The sequence below is a fragment of the Vidua macroura genome, chromosome Z (assembly GCF_024509145.1).
Source record: "Vidua macroura isolate BioBank_ID:100142 chromosome Z, ASM2450914v1, whole genome shotgun sequence".
Classification (NCBI taxonomy): Eukaryota; Metazoa; Chordata; class Aves; order Passeriformes; family Viduidae; genus Vidua; species Vidua macroura.
The window spans coordinates 60848134-60873077 of NC_071611.1; the positions used below are offsets into that span (position 1 = coordinate 60848134).

Sequence of the window (24944 nt, forward strand, 5' to 3'; positions counted from 1 at the left end):
TGGTGAATACCAAGAAAAGTCAACAACAGGAATTGCAACAACCCCAGTACATAAAACTGCAAGATCAACAGTCAGCAGCAAAGAACAAGCATTGTTTTGAAATGCAAAAATCTCCAGAACAATGAAATGAGGGAAAAAAAATAAAATCAAACACTGAGACATTAGTACCAGTACTATTGAGAAAATAGTATCACTATTCTGATCGTTTCTTTTTCCCTGCTTCTCTGTCACTCCCATACTCTAAGTGATTTACAAGACCTCTCTCCAGGTCACTGGCCTCTGTTTATGTAACTTTGTACTGTTGTTACCTGGCCCCTAACAAATGCTGCCATGTCTGCAAGAACAAAGTAAGGTTTACCAAGTATATTGCAAAAGCTAGAAATAAGGCCTCAATTCAGAAGACACAAAGTACATCTTACTGGAAGAGTTACACATAGTAAGTGGTCACCTATCAAAAAATAAATATCAGCCATCTACAGAGATAGTACCATCCCCCTAAAGACCACTGCAGCATGTTAGAACACTTGACCCATTCAAAGGTAGGATTTTAGAGGAAAAAGTTTTTTAAAGATTACAAACAGACTTTTCCAGTTCCTTGACACTTTGATTATCTGCAGAAACTAAAAGTGTCTCTGAAATAGTTTACAAAAAAAATTAAAAGCAAAATCAGAAGCTACTGAACTGGACAATTCTCATACTGATCCTAGAAAATACTTGTTAAGAGCCATCCATAGGCTTAGTCCTAAACACTCAATCTTTTCCCCTCAACATGCACTGCCCAAACAAATCTGTCGCAGAGTCCTCCGGGCAGCTGCTCTGCCCTTCCCTGCTAGCTCTGATGCTGCCAACTGCACGGAACACTTCCGCACTCAGGAGTGCAGAAGGGCAGCTAAGGATATGAGCCCTTTCCCCAGGAGGACATGACCGACAATGGTGAAGGAAGGGACTAGGCACTTTGGAGGGTACTTAGTCCAAGATTTTTTATTGAGGAGAACAAGGAGCTCCTGACCTCAGGGGGTACCACTCTGGAGAGCCCCCGAGATCAGAGGAACACTACCTTATGTACAGGGGGAGTGACAAAGGAGGAGTTCAGCTATCCAGCAATAAGGGAACAAAAGGGGGGAAACTGGGAGATAACTGACAATTAAAACAACTTTTGAAAGAGCTTAATGGGAGGAGTTCCTGACCCCGGTCCAATCACTTGATACCTCTCATGGAAGTTTCCAGAGAAGAGGGATGGAGGATTGAGTGACAGCGAAGGTGCCTGGGAAGGGATTCATGGACAGACAGGGAAATTTCCAGTGGAATTCAAGGATTGGAGGTAGGATTGACATAAGATTGACAAGGGAGGTAACTGGGGTGCAACCACACACAGGGGGAGCCGAGAACAAACCAATTAACAGAACCCATCACAAATCTTCTAAGATTGCAAAATACTGGTTAGAAGTTGTGGGGGTTTGTTGCAGGTTTTTTAATGGATTAAAAAAAAATGTTTTATATTTCACATAGGGTGTTTTTGTTATTGGATTCTAAAGCATACTACTTGGCTTGCAGGAATTTAGCAACTGTCATTGTCTCCACAACTATCAGAACAGTGGATACTGGAGAGAGAATTGCTAGTGGACATCTGAGTGATTTAAGCATGTTTTGAAATTATGCATAGTTGCATGTCACTTGTCATCATATAAAGGGGTAATAGAGTTAATAAATGGCATCTTTGAAGATGCATATGCTTGCCCATTTAATGTTGTAGTTCATCTAAAAGAGCAGAAGTAAAAGCTTATAAATGAAAAAAGAAAAAAAACCCTTTTCTCTGATTCATTGTCCCTTCTAGTTCACTTCAGACTGAACTACAATAATAACACATTCAAGTAGTAGTGAAGAATGTTTTATTAAAACAGAAGTTTTTCAAACCTCATGTATCAAAACTAAGGTCACAACTAATGCTAACACAAAGTCACAAACCTCAAAAGGTTCTTATATGATACAATTTAGAAATCTGAGACAAGGCTATTTTACAAAGTTACTCAAACATTCTGAAATTCAGCATTACTTACTTGTTCTAAAATATTACATCAATTATCCTAGTGATAATATTTAATGATACAAAGTACTGAATTATCAGTGCATGTAACCCGTTTTTTGTTTTGGTCTTGTAACAACTAACTTTCCACACCACTCCAGCTACCAAAATAAATGAAAGTACAAAACATTGTAATGGAAGTTGCCAACAATTCCTCCCTTTTGTGGTCAGTTAATTTCTTTTCTTCTAATGCTAAATATCTCCAGTCATTATAGCAATAAATTCTTCTTGATTGACTGCAAAAAAAAAAAGGAAAAAAAAAAGAAAATCATTAGACAAACTGCAAACAACAATAAACCATAAAATGAAATAATGCATATCTGTGCTTTACTTAAAGGCTTCTCTGTTAGTATTTGTTGCATCTGATCCATTACTGTAAGTGTTTATAAATTTGCTTCTAGAACAAGGGTTTTGCACAGGTTTTTTCATGTAACATGAAGTCAGAATGCAAGCTTCATTATGTGGAATACTAAACCCAGAATCTAGCTCACTTATAATCACTTATATTATTTCTAATTATATAAAAGTAGAAACATTCTAAAAAAAAAAGTGAAATATGATAGAAAAAAAAATCCCTGGGAAACATGTAAGATGGCTATGCAAAATAGTATTATTTTAAAGGTCTATAAAAATGTCAAGAATGGTATTTAAATTTTATTAAGTAAGTACTTCTCAAGCAGCAATACCTCAGTTAGTTATGACTAAATTCAGTTTTATTCTTAAAAGCATAAGTCAAAACATTTACACCCAATTTACCACCACAGATTGAACAATGCTATTCCTATCTCCCCATTCTGTAACACTTGCCAAATACAAAACAAATTTTAAGATAATTTAGCAATTATTCCATAAATTAGTTAGATTTAAAATGGACATTTGATAAGCCTTTCCCCATCTGAACTTTCTTCATTCATAATTAAGAGAAATTATGTAATTTTTCTTATTTTATTTTGTTATGTGCTTTTATTTTTACAAAATAAAACTGCATTTTTACACAAATGCACTTGAAGAAATTAAGTCATAATAATACATTAATTCACACTCATTAATTATTTTGCTGCAGTTATACCTGAGGTACTGATCTTTCTCATACATTAAAACATAGCTCCTGTAAAAGAGTTAACCGGTGAACATGTTCACTCTGCAACTAATTACTGTACTGGGGAATGATTAGAGCAAGATGGTGGTATTGAAAAGACAAGACACATATAAAGCCCTGACAATTATTCATCCCAGCCAACATGCCCAAGCTGTTCCTAAACAAAGCACTGCAGAAGGAACTACATTCACAGCTAGAAGAAAATTAAAATAAATTTACTTATGTTAAAGAATAAAAATGTCAAAAAATCTAAATATGTCCTGCTGTGATGCATGTAAAAAATAGGAAACAAGTATATTTAGTCTAGCTCAGGGCACTATGCTCTGAAATACCAGTCCATCACACAGCTACATCTAGTTCTAACACACAAAAAGACCATCACTGTATGACTTTAAAAACATTTTTACAGCTTTATCACAGTAACAACATAGTAAGAGCACAAATTCAAACATCGTCTCAAAAACATTCTCTGGTTTACAACATCCTTGAAATCATGCTGCAAAGTGGAAATACAACACTATACTGACAAACAAATTTTGGAACATTCAAAGAAACTTCAAAAAGCAGTGTAGTTACAATTCCCAGTAACCCAAGTACTCCCAGTTAGTCCCCTTCAGATGTAGGATCTGTTCACAAGTTAAGCACCATGAAAGCAGAGACACCGTTTTTCATGGCATCAGATTTCCCTCAACTCCATGACATAAGTAATCATAAAAGAACAAACTAGAATCACAGCTAATAGAAAAAGAACATTGACTTAGAATCTTGAGCGTTAAAGGTGTGTATTTTTTCAGTGGTGGGTTTGGGTACTTGTCTTAATTCTGTGCCAAAAATCCAAGACACAAGACTGGACAGTGTTTCCTACAGTTTCATCTACAAGATTATCAAAATCGCATGTTAGTTGTGCTCAAAACCAGAAGTAATTATTAAACCCAAGAATACTAAAGTAAGATTACTTAGATATCTAAGGGAGACAAAAATATGTCAAATATACTTTTACAGAAATCTGTGTAGTACTGCACTCTACCAGTACAGCTCAGTGGTTTTGCTGGGAACATAAGCAACTCATGTAACCTGAGTACCATACAAGATACCTTATTTCACTGTGAGCAAAACAATCTCTCAAATGTAATACAGGGTTTAAACCAAAAGTGCTTCTATCTGTATTTGATATATCAATAAAAAATGCTAACAATTAACAGTTTCAAACGTTTTTTTCAGCGCAGGAAAAGGAGAGTTAGATGACAGCATGATTTTGCCACATGACCCAGGTGTTTGAAGACAAATGAAATGGTGATTCACAGCATAATTAACTTTCTCAGAATGAATCTTAAAAAGCTAGGAACAGCCTATTTTCTTTAAAGAACAAAAAACACAGAGAACATTAAAGATAAACAGCACCATACACAAACATTATGCTGTCATTCTTCCATATTCAATCTTCTGCTTGATTGCTCTAACAAAGACAATGAATGGATGACTGAATAAGAGGAAACTGAGCCACTTAGTCTTAGCTGATCAATCTGATTTAAAAAAATGTAGCAGTGACACAAAATAATAACTCAATAACCCTCCTGAAAGGAGCTAATGGTGTATGTCCCATATGTAGTACCCAAATAGCAATGTGACAAAAGAACATTAATCCACAATTCTGAGAAATTCTGAGGAAAAAAAAAAAAGAGATAATTTGGCAGCTCCAAGAGATCAACACATGAAAAAACATATTTGCACAAAGAATTCTAATTTCACTCACCTCTACAGCTATGACTTCCAAAAAATAACACCTACGTTGAATAGCATAAAAGCTATCTGTCAAAAGGCTGACAACACAATTTTTCCACTAATATGTGTGAGTTTTGAGTCCAAAGCATAAATATCATTGTCACAGGAAAAATTGATGACCTGCTAGTGAAATCTCCTGAGTCACCACCCTGTAAGAATGGTGTTCAATGGACTGATACAGTCTTTAGGTGCAAGGTCTTAAGTGAGTGATCCTTGAAATTCACCTATTAAGGTTTCTGATGTAAAATTAAGGTTGTTTTGAAGATAATGAAAAAAAAGTTTCAGTGTTCACAAAGATTTAACAAGCATAGTATCAAACTTCATTTGCTAATTCATACTTTATCTACCTAGTAAATAACTTCTGCAGCCTACTCTGTATGGACCTTGTCAGTTGCAGACCCATTTTTCACACTATGCTTTTGAGCACTCCAAGGCTCAGAAGTATGTTAAAGAGCCATGCAAGCTGATCCTACATAGACCCAGGCTACTTCCAGCATGATTTATTAGCTTAATGCTCCATATCCAAAACTGAAATCACAACAATGACACATCGCCACTTAAGATACATTGAATAAATGATCAAAAGACTGTCTCTCAGCACTTTATTGCTTTTACTGATTAATAAGGAAATAAAAATATAATGTAGGTACACAGAATCTCTCTTACTTCTACCTTCAGCTACACTTTCACCCATCTTTTAATAGACATTGGTTGAATAAGAGATGGTAGTGAATCAACTCAATTTTTAAGACTCCAGGATTAGTAGCTGTCAAAAGCAATTGTCTGAATTATTTATAAGCTAAATTATGCTTGAGATGAAAGTAATCTAGAATGAAATGAAAGAGGACATTTTCACAACAAAATAACACCTAAAAAGGGAACAAAATTAAGAACAAGATGATATGGTGTTATATTTGCCAACACATACTTTCTCCATCTCCATCCTTATCAAATTCTTCAATCATACCCCGCAGTTCTTCATCAGACATATTTTCACCCAATTCTCTAGCAACCCGGCGCAGGTTTCTCAGACTTATTTTACCAGAGTCATCATCATCAAACAATTTGAATGCCTTGAGTATTTCTTCTAGTGGGTCTCTGTCCAGTATCCAATCTGTAACTGCAAAAAGGATACTTAAGTTACAAAATTCAGAAAGTTAAACTCAGAATGACCTTTGCAAACTAAGACAATATGAAGAACACATGTCTGATTTCACCCATTCTTATATTTCTGTAGAATTCAATGTACGTATTTGTTTGGCTGTTGTCTGACCTCTCTTTCTCACCTCTGTTTTCCCAAGCCGAGTTGCTCTTTGGGACATAACTGTTGTACTAGAAAGCTGCACGGCAGTTCAGCCACAGTCACACTTCCCACACATTTTCCAACAGGAATTTAAAGTATACACAAGATGTCTCTCTTTCAAAATTCCAAGTTTTCAGAAAAAACACCCTCAGCTCTTTTAGATGAAGGTGTGAATTTTTTTTACTCTACATGTTTTCATCAGGATCAAATTTTGAGCTGGGGAGAACACTGAAACAGTTAAGTGAAGAAAAAGATCCACACAGAACCTCTCTTTTAAATAAAACCACACTAACCCAAAATCCCCCATAACCAACCAACTGACCACTCCCAGCCCCCAAACCTGAAAACAAAAAAGACTAAGCATGGGGTTATGAAAAGGATGCTGCTATGAATTACAGCAGGATGTTGCTATGAATTACAATATGTTTATTCTGAAAGGACCCTTCAGCCTTTATTATTCTTTTCAAGACAACCATTTGTCAGTTTCCACAACAGAAAATACAAACTTGCCTCATGAAACCAAGAATAATGTATCTCCTCATCTTTGTACCCACTAGTCTTATATTACAGGGCTAGTCTTGGATTATCAAGCTATTAAAATCACATCAACACTGTTTGCACAGAAAGAACCACTTACTATCTGCTACTAACTGCAGATGGAAGTCTGCTCTGGCTTAGCTAATTTGAGAGGAAAGAATTTTCCATGCTCATATAAGCCAACTACAGCAATCAAGTTTATATACCTGCAGATTTACCCTAAATTTAAGTATTTTCTTTTAAAACAAAAACAGTGCTGCATGAGTGGCAAAAAAGACAACTGAAAAATAATAAAATGTCTCTAAATACAAAACTATAGAAGACAAAATATAATTGCATCTTTATATATTTAAACTGAACATTAAATTAAGAGAAATTGATAGCTCAAGAATTGCTTACCCATATTCAGCAGCTCTTCACAGTTAATGTCTCAGTAACCTATTTTATCTAACTCCCCAGTCTTTCTGTTAGAAGTGGTATCATACTTAATTCTGTGTCAAGGTCATATGGCACCACAGCTGTATGCTACTTCAACTCAAGTTTTCCAACAGGTTCAATACCCTTCCAAGTAAATACTGTGCTTTCTACAAGAATTTCCTGGCTTCTTGCAGCATGTAATGACTGTCGATATTGATAGCCAGGACAAAACAAGAAAACAATGAACAGGACTAGAGATCAGGAATTGAAAAAGTAATTGCACAGTATATTCATTTTATATAATACTACATAATATAATACATAATGTAATATGTAATTTTAAGACTAGTATTACTATGAAATCAATACACTCATTTTCTTTCTAATACTTCCAAATAGGCTTTATAAATCAGAAAAGAACTAAAAATAATGTTCTCCAACTTGGAATATAACTACAAAAATATTACCTGTCATTAACAAGACATATTTTCCAGTACTAATCTGTAAAACAATTAAATGTTGCCACATTTCAATCACTAATTGTTTTGATACATTAAGATGATTGCTAATTGTAGCCAAGAGCAAGTACTGGGGGTTTGGGTGTTTTGTTCCATAAAATCTATAGAATTACAATACCTTGAAAAAAAGGGACTATCATGAGCAAAATGAACTATAACAGACATAATAAGCTAGAAACGTAAACCCACACAGAATACTTTTTGGTAAACATAAAGTGTAAGCAAAAGCATAAATTATGTGCAACAAAAATCCCCTGAAATCTTCAAAGAAACATCAAGTCTAAAAATTCTGCATATCACTACAAACTCTAAGTACTTAAAATTTCACAATACACAAATTTCAGACAAAAGACACAACTAGTCCTACTAGCTCTATCAACAGTTGAAAATTCTTGTAGTACAATATTTAAAATCTACTTCAACTTCTCTAATCTTTTTAATACATGAAGTCTGTAGTCTGGTTGTCTGTGTATGCACTCCTTCCCATGAAATTCAATGCCAAATACCTTTTCCACAGCAGGAAGAAGAATCTTACAGAGATCCATGAACAAGACAAGAACATCTACACTTTATACTAGCATTTATTCCTCTATGTAAGCTTGAAGAGATTTCTATACCCTACTTCCTTTTATACTGTAGCTATCATTCATCTCTACATATCAAATTAAAAAATCAGAAAACAAATATTTATCTTCCTTTACTACTGACCTATATTAAGCAAAATATGAAATGAAATCTCCCACTTCTATTTCTTAAATAGTTGAAGAAGTCCACAAAGTACGACTTTGAAATTGTACTCACTATTAAAGGCTAAATATCTCTAGAGGTAGAAACACAATCAAACACATACCAACTTCATTAAAATCTTCAAAGGTGATCTTGCCTGTTGATTCTCGATCATAATCTTTAAGTATTTTCAGGACATCAGCCTTTTTCACATCAAAACCCAAGGCTCTCATTGCCACCTTTTGGAATAAAACGGAAGTGCAATCATAGATAAGGATCAAAATAAATACTAAACAGATTTTCCTTTTAATTTCAGTGATTACCTTATTGTCCAAGAGAGAAAGAGCATATCAGTGGTCTAGTTACAATAATAAATAAAATAAATAAAAGGGAAAGAGCTTGGGATACTAACTGCTTTTCTAGTCAGACACAGAAGCCAACCTATATTGTACTTTTCCATTAGTGCACAAGTTCACATTTAGTTTCCCATTTCACCTTAGAAGGCAATTGTTCAGCACACAGCAACCTAACTTACTCCAAACTGATGAATACAGGCTAACCACACATGGAAAACCACTGAAGTAGTTATTCAAAAATTGATGCTATATGCTGATTTTGTAGAGACGGGGATAAGTAATTTTTTTCTTTATGTATTTCTGCTCTTTCACAGTATAAGCTTCGGGGTGACAATACTTGATTGGACAGCTAAAAAGAGGTTTTCAAGTAATCATGACAGCTGGGAATTCAAAGCATACCATAACCAGAAAAAGCATAACCATAACCACGGGAGTTCCCAGCACAACCCTAGTCAAAGTGACTTCCAGCAAAAATAAAATAAGTGAACTCTGAAATAAAGAGAAGGGAGTTGTTCTACCTAACACACAAACAGCAGCAAATTAAGTAAAAATAAGACTTTTTTCTGTCTTCAAATTACTTGGTAGAGCCATACTGTAGAGCAAATACACTGGATTAGGCATTCTTTGAAAAAAAAAAATCTCATCCTATATGTGACTGAAACACTGGCCTCTCCAAAGCTACTTTTTGTTCTTGATGTCTTAATTAGAATAAAAATGCATAAAAGATTTAAGGCGAGTTCAGTGAACCCCATTTACTACTCTGTATACTTTCAGGTGGGAGGCCTTACTTAGAAAGATATCCTAAACTCCATCTGCTAATAGCTATCATTAGGAGCATCCTTCTTTTGGAAGGGCAACTACTGAGCCTCCCTCAAAAAGCACACCTTATTCCTACAAATCATAGGCTTCCTTTTGATAAATACTGGTAAACTCTGGCTTGTAGTCTACAGTTTTACAAATTTGATTTATATATTTTACCTACACATCTGAAACCAACAGCAGGCTTTAAGTTTTACAATGTCTTTAAAACTAATCAAACAGTTTTTCAAGAGTTTTTCCCTCTGTCCAAGCTTATCCCTGGACAGTTTTTCCATCTGTCCATGCTTATCCCTGGTTGGCAATTATACCAGGGTTATTTAGAATGCTATAGCAATTCTGTTATGCATGAAGTATATAAAGTGGGAAGAAAAGCTTATTCTTATACCAATAGAAATTTCCCATTCTTTCTTTTTTTTTTTTTTTTCACTCCTTTAATCCAGCAAGACATCTTGAAGGAAGTTTTTAAAGATATAGCCAGCATCTTAAGGATTCACTATGGAACAGATGCATTATCTGCTATAAAATTGCTTAAATGAAAGGAAACTTCTACCTTTAATTGATGGTAATTTATCGCTCTATCCTTGTCCGTATCAAACAATTCAAAGGTATCCTTAATTTCTTGCTTCTGTTCCTCAGTCAGTTCTCTTCTTTTCTTCTTTTTAGTTTTATCTACTGAGAGCTCATTCCTATATAAAGAAAATGAAACATAGTGTAACAAATTTCTAGGAGGAAGATGCCACTGTACATAACATTTTCCACCAATAATAAACTCACCATAATTTTAGAAATCACTACCTTACCTAGTCAATATTTTCCCAGTTTGTATTCCCAGTTTAAAATAACATTCGAAATAGACAATTCTGTTGTGAAATCTGAATGACACCTCCAGTCTCCCACCCAAAATAAACCAGCACAGGCATTTTTGTTAATAATCAGCAGCAACAACAACAAAAAAAAGAGGACAGAAAAATTACCAGATAAAAAGGTTTCTTGAGGTTTCAAACTAGATTAGCAGTTGAAATTATACAACTTATGAAAACAATTAGTTTCTACACTGTAGCTTAAAAAATAAAATAAATATGGATACTGATAGACCAGTGGAAGCCAAACTAGGCCACAGTCTGGCTACTAAAGCTAGCATTAGGTGCTACAAATCAGCTTTGTCACCTGTAACAATTCTTAGATAAATAGTACTTGCAGGATTTTTTTTTTAATCCTTTACATCACACACATACACACTGTTTTGAAGATTTTTTTTGCTCTGTTTTGGTATATATGAAAGAGACAAGCCCTCCAAATCAGCAAATCTTGCTCAAAGATTTTTCTTTGGCTAGTCTAGGAATAAGCTTATATTTTCAGAGGAGCATAGTAAAAGGACGAGAGACAATAAGCTACAAAATTTAAGGGAAAGAACTGCAACTGGAAGAGAAACTGCAGCTGGATCTAAGGGAAAACATTTTCCCAATGCATGTGGTGACATGCTAGAATAGTTCCACTGGAAATGAGTCTCCATCATCAGAAATTTTTTGAACCTAACTATGAAATGTTCTTAGCATCCTCAGCTAGCTTTATGTAGAAACTGCTGTGATCAGGAAGCTGGACTAGATTACTTCCAGAAGTCTTTCCTAACATAAATTACTGCATAGTTTATGTTATACTCTCAGGAATAGGCTTTTTATGCTCATTTGTCCTTTTGCACCAGAGGCAGAATGAGTGCTGCATTACCTAGGGTAGAATGCATAAAGATTACTGATCAGTGAACAGAAAACTGCAAGATTAACTTTCCAAATCCCCTCTAATAAGCTGCTTCTTTATTAATATGCCCTTCTTTGTTAACAATTTGCTGATTTTAATTAAAACTAAGATTAAACACTTATCTAGACTTTGCTTTCAACAACCACTGAAGCAAAAACCCAAATACAGATAAGAAAAGTGCAAGCTGCAGAAGCTGAGCTGCTTCAAACCACAATACCCTCAAAAAGTAAGATGTTCTTAACAGACCACTTGAGACAGTATGATTTTACACAGGCTTTGGATTACTACAACTCTTGGAAGGACTAAAATAACTCTGAGATGGCTACGTAATTAGGACCAAGACAGTAGTTCAGATCTAGGGAGCCCAGATTTTGTGAGCTACGATGAAGAACTCAATTTATAAATCTGAGAGCAGATTAACACTGATTTCTTCTGAAAGAGCAGAAAAATCTGTGTACTTAAGTGTTCATTTAGTGCTTAGCATAAAATAATTTATCAAAAGACAAAGCAGTACTCAAATACAAGTAATTCAGTACCACTTCTGTAACTATTTTAACCATAATAAGCATGAAGTTCTTAGATTTGAAAATTAAGGGTAACAGGTGCCATGTAAGTGTATTAATTACACTTGAAGACAAGAATTTGCCAGGTACTGGGATTCAAAAGCCAGGCGCCTTTATGCAATAGCTACTAAATCAGAATTTAGAAACAAAACAAAGCCGAGCAGTTTAACTTTATGCCTATTCACAGGCCTTTTGAAAGCACATCAGACAACTCAGAAGCAAACCTCCCAAGGCCAGACGCGCCGGACCCTTCCCTCTTCCAGCAGACAGACGGGCCTGATCCGACCCGGCCGCGCCAAAGGAATCAGATGTGACAGGCTGGAGGCCGGGAATGACCCAGGCCCCGCCACGGCCTGATGCGCCCCGCGTTCCGCCAATACCTCCCGAACGGGGGCGGCGCGGTCCTGAGGGAGGCCCACCGCACTATGGGCCCCGAGCGGGGCAAGCAAGGAAAGCGCCGTGTCCGTACCGACCTGAGGGCCAGGCTCATCGTGCCGCTGCCGCGCAGCTGGGTCCCGCAAACGCGACCCCTCCCCTCCACACGACCCGTCCACGTCCAAGCCCGGTGACGCCGCGCTCCTGCCCTTAACGACGCCGCTCAAGCCACGCCCCCACCAATTACCTAAGTCTGATTGGCTGAGGGTCGATAAACTCCCGCCTGCGAGCCCTAGACGCTCTGCTATTGGCTGAGCTCCTGCCACTCAAAGCGGAAAGAGCGGTCCCCGCTGCGAGCGGGCGATGGCTCCCGATGGCGCCTTCGGCGGCTGAGCCGTTTCTGCTGCCAAACGGGCAACACGAGAAAGTTTTCCTAAGGAAGGATGTTTCTTGATGTTTGATCTTGATTTTCAAGCCTAATCAACAAGAAAGGAGATTTAATCCTTGAAACAGATAGACGCTACTAAACAAGGTTAAAGTAATGTCCAGGGGTTAGAAAGACAAATCTTTTGTCCTAATTTCCGTGTTAAGGTCTAGGGCACGACGTGTTTCAGTGATGTCAGACAAACAATTCAGAATTTACGGGCCCCAAGAACATTTGGCAGAACTCCCAAGATATGGAAGAAATTAATAAAGGCAACTCAGCAACTGTGTTGAATCAGCCCCAGTTCCAGCAGACCACTTACCAAGCTGTCCACCGACTCGAGAAGGACTGGGCATGTGGACTAATTAGCATGAGAAGTAAGAGAATAATTAAGATCAGAAGATAAAGTAATAATTAATTAAGAGAACTATGTAACCTGAAGCCAGTGAACATTAATGGATGTGTTCGCTAAAATGTGTATAAATACACAAAATACTAAAGAGTTTTGATGGTGTGCTTGATTCATGGAATACCATGCAGCACCCAGGCTTCTGCAACTCTGAAATAAATAATCCATGTCTCCCTCAAGTGTGTAATTATTGGCTTATTGCACACTGGCTAATAAATCTGATTTTTGTGGTCAGTGCTTCTACTGGCCTTGCTGTAGCCTGGATGTGTGGTGACTGTGTCAGAACTCCCCGTGGCCCCAGAGCCTGCTCACTACTGACTCACTCCAGCTGTTGGAGGTGCGGTGGGCTGTGGAGGTGCATGCAGAAATGGCATTTATAAAAGCATTTACGGCACTTGTACAGATTTTGCCTTGCTAAAAATTTGATTGAAAATGTGATAAATGGATGTGATTTGTGCTGAATAAGTTGTACTTACATCAATAATTTGGAAAAATAATTGGAAAAGTATATGTGATTAGTTTTATGAAGCAGATGGGTTTCTTCAAGAATACATGTGGAAAGCAGGATGTAGGAGTTGGATTTGGCCTTGGGAATGGAGGAAGTCAGGAACTGATTCCCAAACCAAAACTGGCATCCAAAAAGATGGAGTAAGACAACTCTCAGAGCAGGACCTATCTTGAATATGAATAAAGCTGGGACAATTTCAGAAAGGGAGTCTAAAATAGTGGTCTTATCTATGAAATAAATAAGGTTTAATTGGAACACAGTGCTTACTTATAGAACGCCAAACTTAATGTGCATGCGCCACCTGTCAGGTTATCCAGAGGACAAGTGAGGAAGACCTTTGGCCTTCCTTCGAGAAGACCACCGAAGAGCCCAGGAGACCCCATATCAATAACAGGAGGATGCACTGTGTAGTATAGTGACGTAGACTTCAAGAATTGAAAATGGGAGGAGATTTACAGGAAAATATTAATGAATATGTATTAGCATACAGTATAAAAGTTGTGTTTGGATCATTTCCCCTTTTGCATGGGAAGCAGGGTGGGAAGCCCTCCCTGTCCCCCAGTTGATAGGTTTTGCTTATGCTTTAACCGAACCATTGCCAAATTACTATTTGTAACCACTTTATTATATTTGATTGTATTATTTTTATTTTATACCCCAATTAAAAATTGCTGCTAAATTTCAATCTTGTGATTTATCAAATTGGACATAGTGGACCCCATTCATAACAAAAGCAGTATGTACTGTGTGGAGACTGAAGACCTTATAGTATATAGTGTATATATATATAGACCTAAGACCTATGTATAGTTCTAGTTATCATTGACACTAATAGTTTTGTGTCTTGCAAAACAGTCAGTGAATCAACATTACATATCTGTGTAGAGAAAATGCTCATATCAGTGGTGAGAAAACTCAAGATTTGTGAAAAGTCCTGCCTCAGTGCTCTAGTCTGTGACAAAGTAATTGTCACTGTGTCTTGCTTCATAAAAAAGGGCTGTTTCATAACTAGCTTTGACAACATAGTACAGTGTCACTAACTGGACCATGATGATATTCAGATCCTTGCTAATACTACGTTATGCAGTCTGGCTTGACAGACTGAAAATTCTCAGGCAATGAAAAATTCCTACAGGCGTTTCAGTCCTGACAGCTTGTCTTGGAAATGGTTTGCACCTGTGTTTCCAGTAATAAACTATTAATGGGTTTACACTGAGTACACAGTGTTGAATATGTAGAGTTTGGCTTGCTCAAGACACATTTTTCCTGAACAAAGTCAAGCAGAGATGAAACCTATTTTGCTGTCTATTCATATTATGCTTGGTCCACAGATCTAATAGGCAGAGGCAATAGGTTTGTAATTGACCTCTGTGTACAGATGGTAGCAAATAAATTACTGTCAGGTTTGACCTTCAACCTGTACTGTGGTGCAAATATAATCACAGATTAATTTTTTTTTTGTGTTTCATAGAATGCATTTACTTGTCCAGAGAGAAAAGGAAGCATTAACCAAATGGTGAGTGAAGTGTGAGAAAATAGCAAGAGGCGCCCCCAGCTGCACCAAGAGCCCCAAATTGCACTGTTTCGCCCCCATTCTCACCTCCTCTGCATGCTGATCCTGGGTCTCAGCATAGGGGCCCTTGGTTCTTGCCTGGGCTGCACTGGGGTTATTCCTGTCTTGGATTGTGTGCTGCTTTTGCTGACATATTTACCAGACTTCGTGGCCTGGCCATGAACTTGAGTAATGACCTTGCCATTGTCTGCAGTCACTGGGCTGCTTACAGGTCAAGTTACTCTGCAGGGAGGTCATAATCCCTGCCTGTGTTGTGACTGTGCTTTGCTTCCAGGCTGTCCTCTCTCATGGTGCACCCATGCCCTGGCTGCTCTGTGACAAGCAGAGTGAGATACCTGATACTGATACTCTGGGTGTGCTTCTGGGAACTGGAGATCCACATTCAGGTCCCTACTTCTAAATTTATAAGCTAAAAAGTTGCTCCAGAAACCAAAGTGCCACTCTTTGTAAATTGATTTAAGTTAGCAGCGCTGCTCATACTGTATGTGAAATGGAGATGCACAGAATTCCAAAGAGAAAAGACAAGCTCAAATAATAACAGCTAAAAATAAGTACATGGTTGTGGTAGTAGTGACTTGTAAATTCTTGCATTTTCAAAGTTGGTTAAACCTGTCCTAAAACGACCTCTTATGAATGCACTAGCATGTTCCCCATACATACATATTGTCAGCTTAATAAAGAAAATAATTAATAATGAAATATACTTAAAGATGTTGTTACTGGCTTTTCTTAATTTTCAAACTCATCTATTGCTTTTTAAAAGTAATTTGTGGGGCTGTCTGCCAGGTCTCTCTTCCCTTTGAGTGAAGGTATATTCTTCTCTAGTCCTTATTTTATTACTATTTGAAACTATCCTACCACTCTGTTGTCCTAAACTGAGGACTATAAACCTCATCCCAACTGCTCAAAATCAGATCACATATTAGAACTGTAATCAAATTAATCCTGAATTTTTAAAGGAGAAGTTGGGCAAGATTTTGTGAAAGTCAAAATAGTTCTGTTCATGTCACTCTTAGAACAAATCGTATGTAAAAATATAAAGCCAAATTAACAACATACCAAGTATCATTGCCAGTTTGATGATTATGAATGCACTTCTTTGTGCATCTGGGTCGCAGCAGCGTTGCCTAAGCTTTTGTGTCTTTTTCCATGTCAGGGCTCTTTCTGCTTGTTTGTTTGTTTGTTTTCCTAATTTTATTTCTGTTGAATGCCTCATTGCCTCCCCAGGACTCTGTTGGGCATGTCTGGGAAAATGCACAGTTAGCTCTAAAATAATTTTTTAACCAATAATTTTTAAATTATTGCGAGATTAGCATGTCCAATAAAATCTGAGTAGTCAGGAGTAACCTAACTACTTTGGGTAGCATAGTAAAAGCAAGGAGCAGGCTTATAACGCCACTGGTTTCTAGTTTGATATTTGATTCTGTTATTTTCATGGTAAATGTAGCCCCGCCTGGCTTGTGGCCACCAGCGCAGCGTTTGCATGGTCAGTGGGCAGGACAGTGAGAGGACACTGCCACCCTGCAGACACTGCACAGGAAGGGGCATCCCCTACGGACCCTTCATGAGCAGTAACAGGCTTTGGGGTAGGATTCCACTATGCCAAGCAACGCACGGCTGATGCATAAGCTAGTAAAGTGACTTCGCAGCATTCTAGAGCGCCTGGACTACTGATACACATCGGAACGGCTTTCTGACGACCCTGAAAACCTGGTGCAATACAGCTAAAATGTTTTGGCTAGCAGCTCCCTTGTGTAATAGTTAACGTCAAATAAATTTAAAATAGAATGTAATGATTTTTTTTTCATTGCTTCTCGATCATTTTTATACTTCCTAATTCAATTAAAAAGTGAAAGGAGTTTAGATGGAGTAGCAGTATTTTGGATAATACATGGTTGAATTTTTAGACCCAAGAGGTAGTGCTTACTGATTTAAGTTACATATGCATAAATAGGAACTTGGACCAAGTGTTGAGACCTAGATTTTAACATTAAATATTAATAAATCCTCCTTTTCCTCCACCTTTATATCCCTCACACTCTCCTTAACAGAGCTGCATTATTTTGTTTTTCTTTGGCTACAGATGTCTGCTCTTACAAGGCAAAGTGCATGTACAGTATGTAAACATTTTTAATACAGTTTCTTTCTCAGAAGCATAAATAATTCTGCTAGCAACTTGTAAATCTACTCCATCTAGAATGAAAAGTGCTTATGTTGAGATATACCTAGAAATTATTACTTAACTGCATAGGATTATAATATTTTATTATGATAGTACATGAAAAAAATTCATTATGTGCAAACTGTTGTTTAACATAACAACCTTGACAGATTACAGAACAAAACTTCCCATCTGATTTTTATGTCAACTCCCCAGCCTACTGAAAACTGCATTAACCTATATTTAGATGTTACAAAGAAATCAACACAGTTCTAAATGCTCACATGACACAGTATTTAAACTTAAAATGTATTTTTAAAATATTTAATCCAAGTAGTGTTAAAGGACCACTGTCAAATTCTTATGATTTAAAATTTGGTAAGTCTTAACAAAAATAATCAGAAACCTTTCTTTTAACTTAAGATCATTTAAATATTGGTTATCTAGTAGGAAATTTCTTATAATACAAAAAACTATTTCATGACCCTCAAAAAACTACTTTCATTTGGATTATAGCAGCAGTTTACTAACAAACTCCACTTTGGGTTATGTGCATGTAAAGTTCATTTCTGAGCTAGGAAATTATCCCCTAGATTTTGGTAAAGTAAAAAAGTCAAAGTTTTGGTTACGTACTTCAGTGGACTTAAGTGTAGCTTAATAGGGCATTTGGACAGTGATCTGGCTATTTAGGATCTTAGCTGATAGAGATATTAAGCACAGATTTGAACACAAATGATGGAGGATGGAGGTTATTCTTTCCTTTTGAATTGATGTTGCCTGTGAGTCCTCTCGTAAAAGCTCAGGCTTTACAGTATAGTAAAATCTGGCTACAGAGATTCTAATATTGGATCAAATAAACAAACTGATAGTGGTATAACACAGAATGCTAATTCAAAGTGATCTTGTGAACATCTGCAAAACTTTAGCAACTTGACATCCATATTGGCAGGCTTTGGATTTCTTGGTGACTACTTTAACGCACAGGGTTACCACCAGGGCTCCCACAGTCTTCACAAAAGCATTGTTTAAAAAGAATTATTATTACTGATGTTACACCACTGTCAACTAATTTGCAGGAATTCGATTACTGTCAGTTAACCTGTGACAGGTAACAGGTAACCTGGCATCCTCTGGATAACTGGTGTAAGATTTAGAGATATGTATACCTTCAGCCTGCTTCAGAGGCTGTTTTTTTATTTCTTCCTCTGCCAGCTGAGGCGAAGATAAACACTTCTTGGTTTTATGACATGTCTACCCACTGAACACTCCTCATGTCATACACTGATGTACATGGATTTCTCAATAAAAAAAGAGACTGTGAACTGACTGATAACAGGTCTTTCAAGTGCTGCATCTCTGCCCATGGCCTGCCCACTCAGAGTTTTGCTTCAGCTTGGAGATAGGCACTTCTAAGAAGAACTAGGCAACAACAATCAGTACAAATCCTATTCACAGTAAAGGCAGGAGTGCAGTCATCTATGAAAGGGAAAAAGCCTTACATAAGATACTTGCTTTTATCATTTTTAGACAGAGATGCTTTTTTAATTTAGTAATAGGTTGGCCTTTTTTTCCACGAGAATTTGCATCTATTTAGAAGGCTATCAACTTCCTCTCCTTCATGCCTTAGACAGAGCCCAAACCTCTGGCTCCCTTACTACTGGCTATGATGGGGGCAAAACCTTCTGCATAAAGTGAAAGCCAAATAAAAAAGTTAAACTGCACTAAAATTTGAGAGAAACATTTGCAGTCTTTTTACGAACATATATATGTCTATGTACAAAAATAAATTCTGACAGTGTCCACTAAAAAAAGTTAAATATATACAAACTGTTAGAATAATTACACAAACTCTAACCATTTCAGCAGCTTTTAAATATCACACATTCAATTTTCATAAGCAAATTACAATGCTATTTAGCATTTCTCAATATATTCAACTTTTTTTTTTGGAACAAACTCAATGCAACACACTTTACATTTCAGAACAGCCATGTGCAGCATATACTTCAGATGCAAACAATAAACAATTTGAGTTACATTTACTTTGTGATAAAAAGTGTACTGGGTGCTTAATGCAGCACCTTCACTATGGCAAGGTCACGTTAAAGCGTCAATCCCTCCCCCCTCCCCTAACAGAGACGATTAACAACTAAGTTACAACACCATCACATAAAAATATCCTTTAGCATAAACAAACAAAGCTTTTCTCTCAGCTTTCCAGAATAACAAACTCTCCAAATATCTTTTATAAGCTGATCAGAAAAAAATAGACAAACCCAGCAAAAGCTCAATCCACTTTGTACAGGGTAATGTAACACATCAATTCACTAGTTCACAAATTCTCTAATTCCTAACTCACATGCCTACAAGCAAAACAGTTCCCTAGCCTGGTGAGTGAGAGTGCTCCTGCCTGCTCCCTCACTCACTAACTGGTGCAGTGGTTCCTTGCACCCCACCAGGAAACATGAAAGCCTCAACAGCCTGCACCAAAAGCTTTTGTGATAAACTCATGTATCTGTGACTTCCAGCTTCAAAGTTTGATCTTTACAATTTCCATGCGTTAACGTATTCCAAAGAAACTGCCAGACGAGTATTTTGCGAAGATAAACCTTCAAGTGGTGAGAGGTGCAGCAGATACCATGCCAACAGGTGGCAATGGCTGCAGAATTATCTTGTTCTGCTCACTGAGTCCTGCAGATGTTGCTCCTGCTGTGACCTAACGGCACTGCTCCTAGCACACACTAGGTCTTAGCAAGAGCTCTGTTATGTCAAAACCTGAACAGGAGGTGATGAATAATCACAAGTCTAGTACTATATCAACAAGGTTTCAGGCATGAATGTAAAACCTCTCATTTTCATATATATCCATCTGCCAGAGTTGTAACAAAAATAAAACAATATATTTCAGTTGCAATACATGTAAGAACATGCTCTGAAAAAGTAGAAAGAAAAACTATAGCTTTGGCTAAAGCTACTAGTTTACAGAGTTTTTACAAAAATATGCATAAAGTAGGAAAAAACAGAGAATTTTTTAAGCTCACCTGTATCAACTGGCCATCTTTTTGCTAACACATACTGCTTCTGCTTGTTATTGATGCTTTCACAACCCATTTGGTTTTACAGCACGTGACAGATCACACAAAACTGACTGTCATTGATAAGTGATTCTTGAATTTGCAACATGAAGTGCTATGCTTGCAATGGATCTCATAGCACAGGTAGAAATCTTGTGACAAATTCCAGCTTGGGAAATGTAGTTGGAAGCTAACCAATACAGCCTTTCTGCTCCAAATATGTTAAAGTGCCCAGGTAGTACCTTTGCCACAAGACCTCTGTCTACTAACTCCATCAGGCGCTGGCAGCTTGCAATGTAGTCACTGACTCTGCTGTAAGGAAGCCAATCGATCATAGATCCATCATACACCACATCTCCACTGAACAAAATCTTCTGGTCCTTGTCATGTAAGCAAATACTGCCTCGTGAATGACCAGGCATGTGCATGACAGTGAGCTGTCGATCTCCAAGGTTGATCACATCCCCTGCAAACAGATTTGTTACAGGAAATTGTATGCATTTGCTACGTTTCTTAAATGACATAAAGAGAACTACCTACTCATATGCAGAGTTTATACATACTACATATCACAACAATGGGAGTGGGGCATTTATTTTTTTTGTGAGTGCTAAAGAGGTGTCTGAAATATAAGCTTAGCAAAAAGGTATCTTCCAATTACACTAACAGTTAACACAGGCTTGGGTTGTATTAATGGAATATATTCACATTCTAATAAATTGCACAATGTGAAAAGCAATGCAGTAGAGAAAATAAAATGGGACACAAATAGAACACATATAAGCTGGTTCTCCTTTGACAGTTTGCAAAGAATTTATTTCACAATTTATTATAATTTTACCCTTTGAATTCCTCTAGAATTGCATTGCTGTTACTCCTAAAAGGCAAAAGGCTAAAACATAAATTGCTGGAGGATAACCAAGACAGGCCTCCACACACTTTCTTCATCTCATTCATTAAGACATAAAAATAGAACTTTCTTACCATTAGGTCATTTTTTTGACAATTTAAATATTAATGCCTTTTAATTGTACCAGGCACTGAACTGATACTTGTGTCTCATGCCTCAGTTAACATCTTAGAAACTCTGATGCTACTCTAGCAGCCAGTGTACTTGCTCTTTTATAAAAGTATTTTTTTAAATAATCCACACTCCCTACTTTTTGAGGAAAAAAAAACAACTTAAAACTTCTCTTGATTTACAATAGCTAAATATCACTATAGTTATTTAACTATTAGTATAGTTAAATGTCATCCAATCTTTATTGAAGCCTTCAGGAAGTTCAGTTCTGCTTTTCCAGCACCTATGTGGGATGGTCTAATAAAGCCAAGAAGAGAGTAAGCACTGTGCCTAAGGTGTCACCTGTCTGACACCCACCTTTTAACATCTGCTGAACAGTACTGTACAGTTTAGGTGTTTTGTTACCAAAAACCCTAGTCACTGTCTCCCATTAGAGACTAAATGATCTTTTTTATCTGCAACAAGCCACGTCTGTAAATGCTACATCAGTAACAAGTGATTTTTTACATTTTACGTAAATCAGGTAAAATTCAGTAAATGTATTTATGTAAAATTCACACAAATTCTGTAAAACAAAAACTGTATTCTCAGTACATATTTCAGGAATTGTTCTGTTAACTACACTTTCCATGTTTTGACAGCTTATAAACAATAAAGGTCACCAAATGCCAGAACATGACCTGCTGACATACCGTTTGAACCCTAAGGATAAACCTGGGATACTCAATTAGTCACCTAAAACATTGCTGAGTGATTCTCATTCTAGATGGAAAAAACCCCGGCCGCCAAAACTTTCAGAACTGGTAGAAACGGTTTAACCCACTATGTGCCTTTTGGTCCCATGCTGACTGCGGGTAGCTTTTAGGTTCGCAGGAGTGACAAAATTAATCAATTTAATTATTTTATACAACGAGCTGGGTAAACCAAGAGGCGCTCACCGGCAAAGAAGCTGCTCCATGATACCCAGAGCACTGTGCCCCCGCACCCCTCGGCGCAGCGAGGCCGCCCACTTACCCTCGTGCAGCAGGCGACTGGGCCGGACGGGCGGGACGCGGAACTGCCGTGCGCTCCAGCCAGGCCGCGGCGGTCTCGCCACCTCCCGGTCCGACAGCCACGTCACGGCTTCGTAGTTGTCGCCTTGGAGTAACGCCGCCGCCTCGGCGCTGTGCACCGCCACCTCGTCGAAGTGCTGCAGCCCGCCCGAGTGGTCGAAGTGGACGTGGGTGGCCACGGCCAGCAGCGGCCGCGGCCCGGCGCCCTCAGCCGGCGCCAGCAGCCCGGCGTCACGCAGGTAGTCAGGCAGGCTGCGTAGCCCCAGCCCCGCGTCGATCACTACGTCTCGCTGCGAGCCCCGCACCAGCCAGATGTTGGCCCGGTTGCCCGACTCGTAAAAGCGTTCCTGGATCCAAAAGATACCGCCGCCCAGGGGCTTGTGCGCGAACCACTCCAGCGCCGACATCATCCGGCCGGCGCTGCGGACCCGCGAGCCCCCCCCGCCAGCGCCCCGGCGGCGGCACCGGCGGGGAGGGCGGGGCGGGCGCGGGCCCGGCCCACTGCGGCAGTGGCAGACGGAGCATGACGGTGCCGGGTGAGGAGTCGGGGAATCCGGAGAGGCTGGGGGGGTTGAGCTGTAGCGTGCGGGAGCGCGTATTTGAGCCACCTTCCTTACTGAGACCCGCCGGCAGAGGGGGCAGTAAAGGCGAAGCGCCCCGGCCGTGCGGGGAGCGGCGGGACCCTCTAGGGGTGACGGGCCAGCGAGGGGCAGAGAGCGGGAAAGGAGCGGAGAGCAGCTGAGAGGGGTATGCTCACATGGCAGAGAGAGAAAATATAAAACCTCAGTATTTAAAATTCAGTACTTTCTTCTGTATCTGTTCTTCCCTTTAATTGATGGCACCTGCCTCTGAAAATCAAGGACCAGAACCAGCAGAACACGATCAGGAGTTTCGTTGTGAGGAAAGCGTAGGATACCGAGAGCTCGTCAGAGCGCTCAGTCTACTTAGATCTACTCTTGCTGCACCAGCCGCCCGGCAGCTGTCGGGTATCCGGATTCCACGGGCCTTTCCCTCCAGAAACATCAGCTGCTTTCCCCTGAGTAACTGCCCGAGAAACGGCATGCATTGGTGTGGAGGAATTTGAAAAGTCTAAATCTGTAAATCTTCTCTTTTATAAATGGCATACGAACTACCCATGACCAAAAAAATACACCCAGGTGATCCTTTAGACATCACCCAAGGCAAACAGAACACTAGTTGTGGTAACTTTGTCAGGCTTGGTGGCTTAGTTGTCCAACTCAATTCTTCAGGATTTTTCTATCTGTCACTGTCACTTTGTGCTGTCAGTAAACATAAACCTTCTGAGGTTTTGAAAAAAACATAACTTTGGGTAAAAATGTGAAGTTGAAATGCTGCTAGTTTTAAAGCTTATTACTTCTCATCAGACTAATTATAAGCAAATTTACTAGGAATTAATTTTAAAGCAGCTTTTAAAAAATGGACCTTCATATTCACTGCATTTAATGCCTTTCCTTGCTAGCTCAGCATCTTGTTTAACTTTTGTTGTGTTGTTCTGCTGCTGTTTTTTTTTTTTTTTTTTTTTTTTTTTTTTTTTTTTTTTTTTTTTTGTGTGTGTTTGTTTTTTTACATCTAGATAATTGCTCATGTCTGGGGCTTTGGGCTTTACAGTGTCTTTTATCTTCTCCATTCTGCAAGTCTCACATCTTGGTTTTCATCCTATTTTCAGAAAACCTTCCCTTCCCTTCCCTTCCCTTCCCTTCCCTTCCCTTCCCTTCCCTTCCCTTCCCTTCCCTTCCCTTCCCTTCCCTTCCCTTCCCTTCCCTTCCCTTCCCTTCCCTTCCCTTCCCTTCCCTTCCCTTCCCTTCCCTTGTTTTTCTTACAAAAATATTTATTTAGGTCTCTCTGCTTATTTTTAGACAGTATTCTGTGCTGCAGAGTGACATGGAAATATAGAATATGATTTTGTTTTATCCACATAGAGCTTATTTCTGTTGAAAGTAACAAGTAGGAAAAAATCTGCCATCAATATGTTTTCTCTGGCCTTAATAAAAAGGCCTTTGCTTCTGTCTGGGGTGAACCAGGTGCATTCAAACAGGTACAGCAGTAAGTCTGGAATAACCTGGTTGTATTGAGCAAGTACAGTGACCTTGCAGTAAATAGTGAACAGCTCATGGGATCTCTGGGCTAGGACCTTGCACCAATCTGAGTGGTCTGTGGGAGTGAGCAGTATCACAGTGCTTCAGCTTCTCTTGGGTTCCCTTTATTGACATCTTCCCCCATTCTCACATTTGGATTTACTTGTCAACCCATGGGTTCTGCTATTAATGAGATGAAAATGAGTTGGTAAAACTGTGAAAGTGGAGAGATGTGACTGTAAATGTTTTGGAGGCTCTTCTTTTGTGACTTTTTAAAATATTTCAGTTAGAAA

At 38.4% G+C, this 24944-nt stretch overlaps 1 protein-coding gene across 6 annotated transcripts; it reads right to left on the reverse strand.

Annotated features, from left to right (window-relative positions):
- Positions 1-1872: 1872 nt before the first annotated feature.
- Positions 1873-23041, reverse strand: LOC128821416 (centrin-3). 6 transcript variants are annotated; one of them, XM_054002426.1, is made up of 6 exons: positions 22518-23006; positions 12581-12809; positions 10191-10326; positions 8590-8704; positions 5893-6084; positions 1873-2319 (listed from the first exon to the last, which is right to left on the reverse strand). In XM_054002426.1, the coding sequence occupies exons 1-6, from the start codon at positions 22963-22965 to the stop codon at positions 2276-2278; spliced, it is 1164 nt and encodes a 387-aa protein (XP_053858401.1). In that variant the 5' UTR covers positions 22966-23006; the 3' UTR covers positions 1873-2275. The 6 variants fall into 6 exon arrangements, 3 of the variants coding, with proteins under 3 accessions (XP_053858401.1, XP_053858403.1, XP_053858402.1); XM_054002428.1 differs by lacking the exons at positions 12581-12809; positions 22518-23006 and adding an exon at positions 12432-12552; XR_008441107.1 differs by lacking the exons at positions 1873-2319; positions 5893-6084; positions 8590-8704; positions 10191-10326 and adding an exon at positions 20450-20948 and having other exon boundaries at positions 12724-14099; positions 22518-23041.
- Between the last annotated feature and the right edge of the window lie 1903 nt (positions 23042-24944).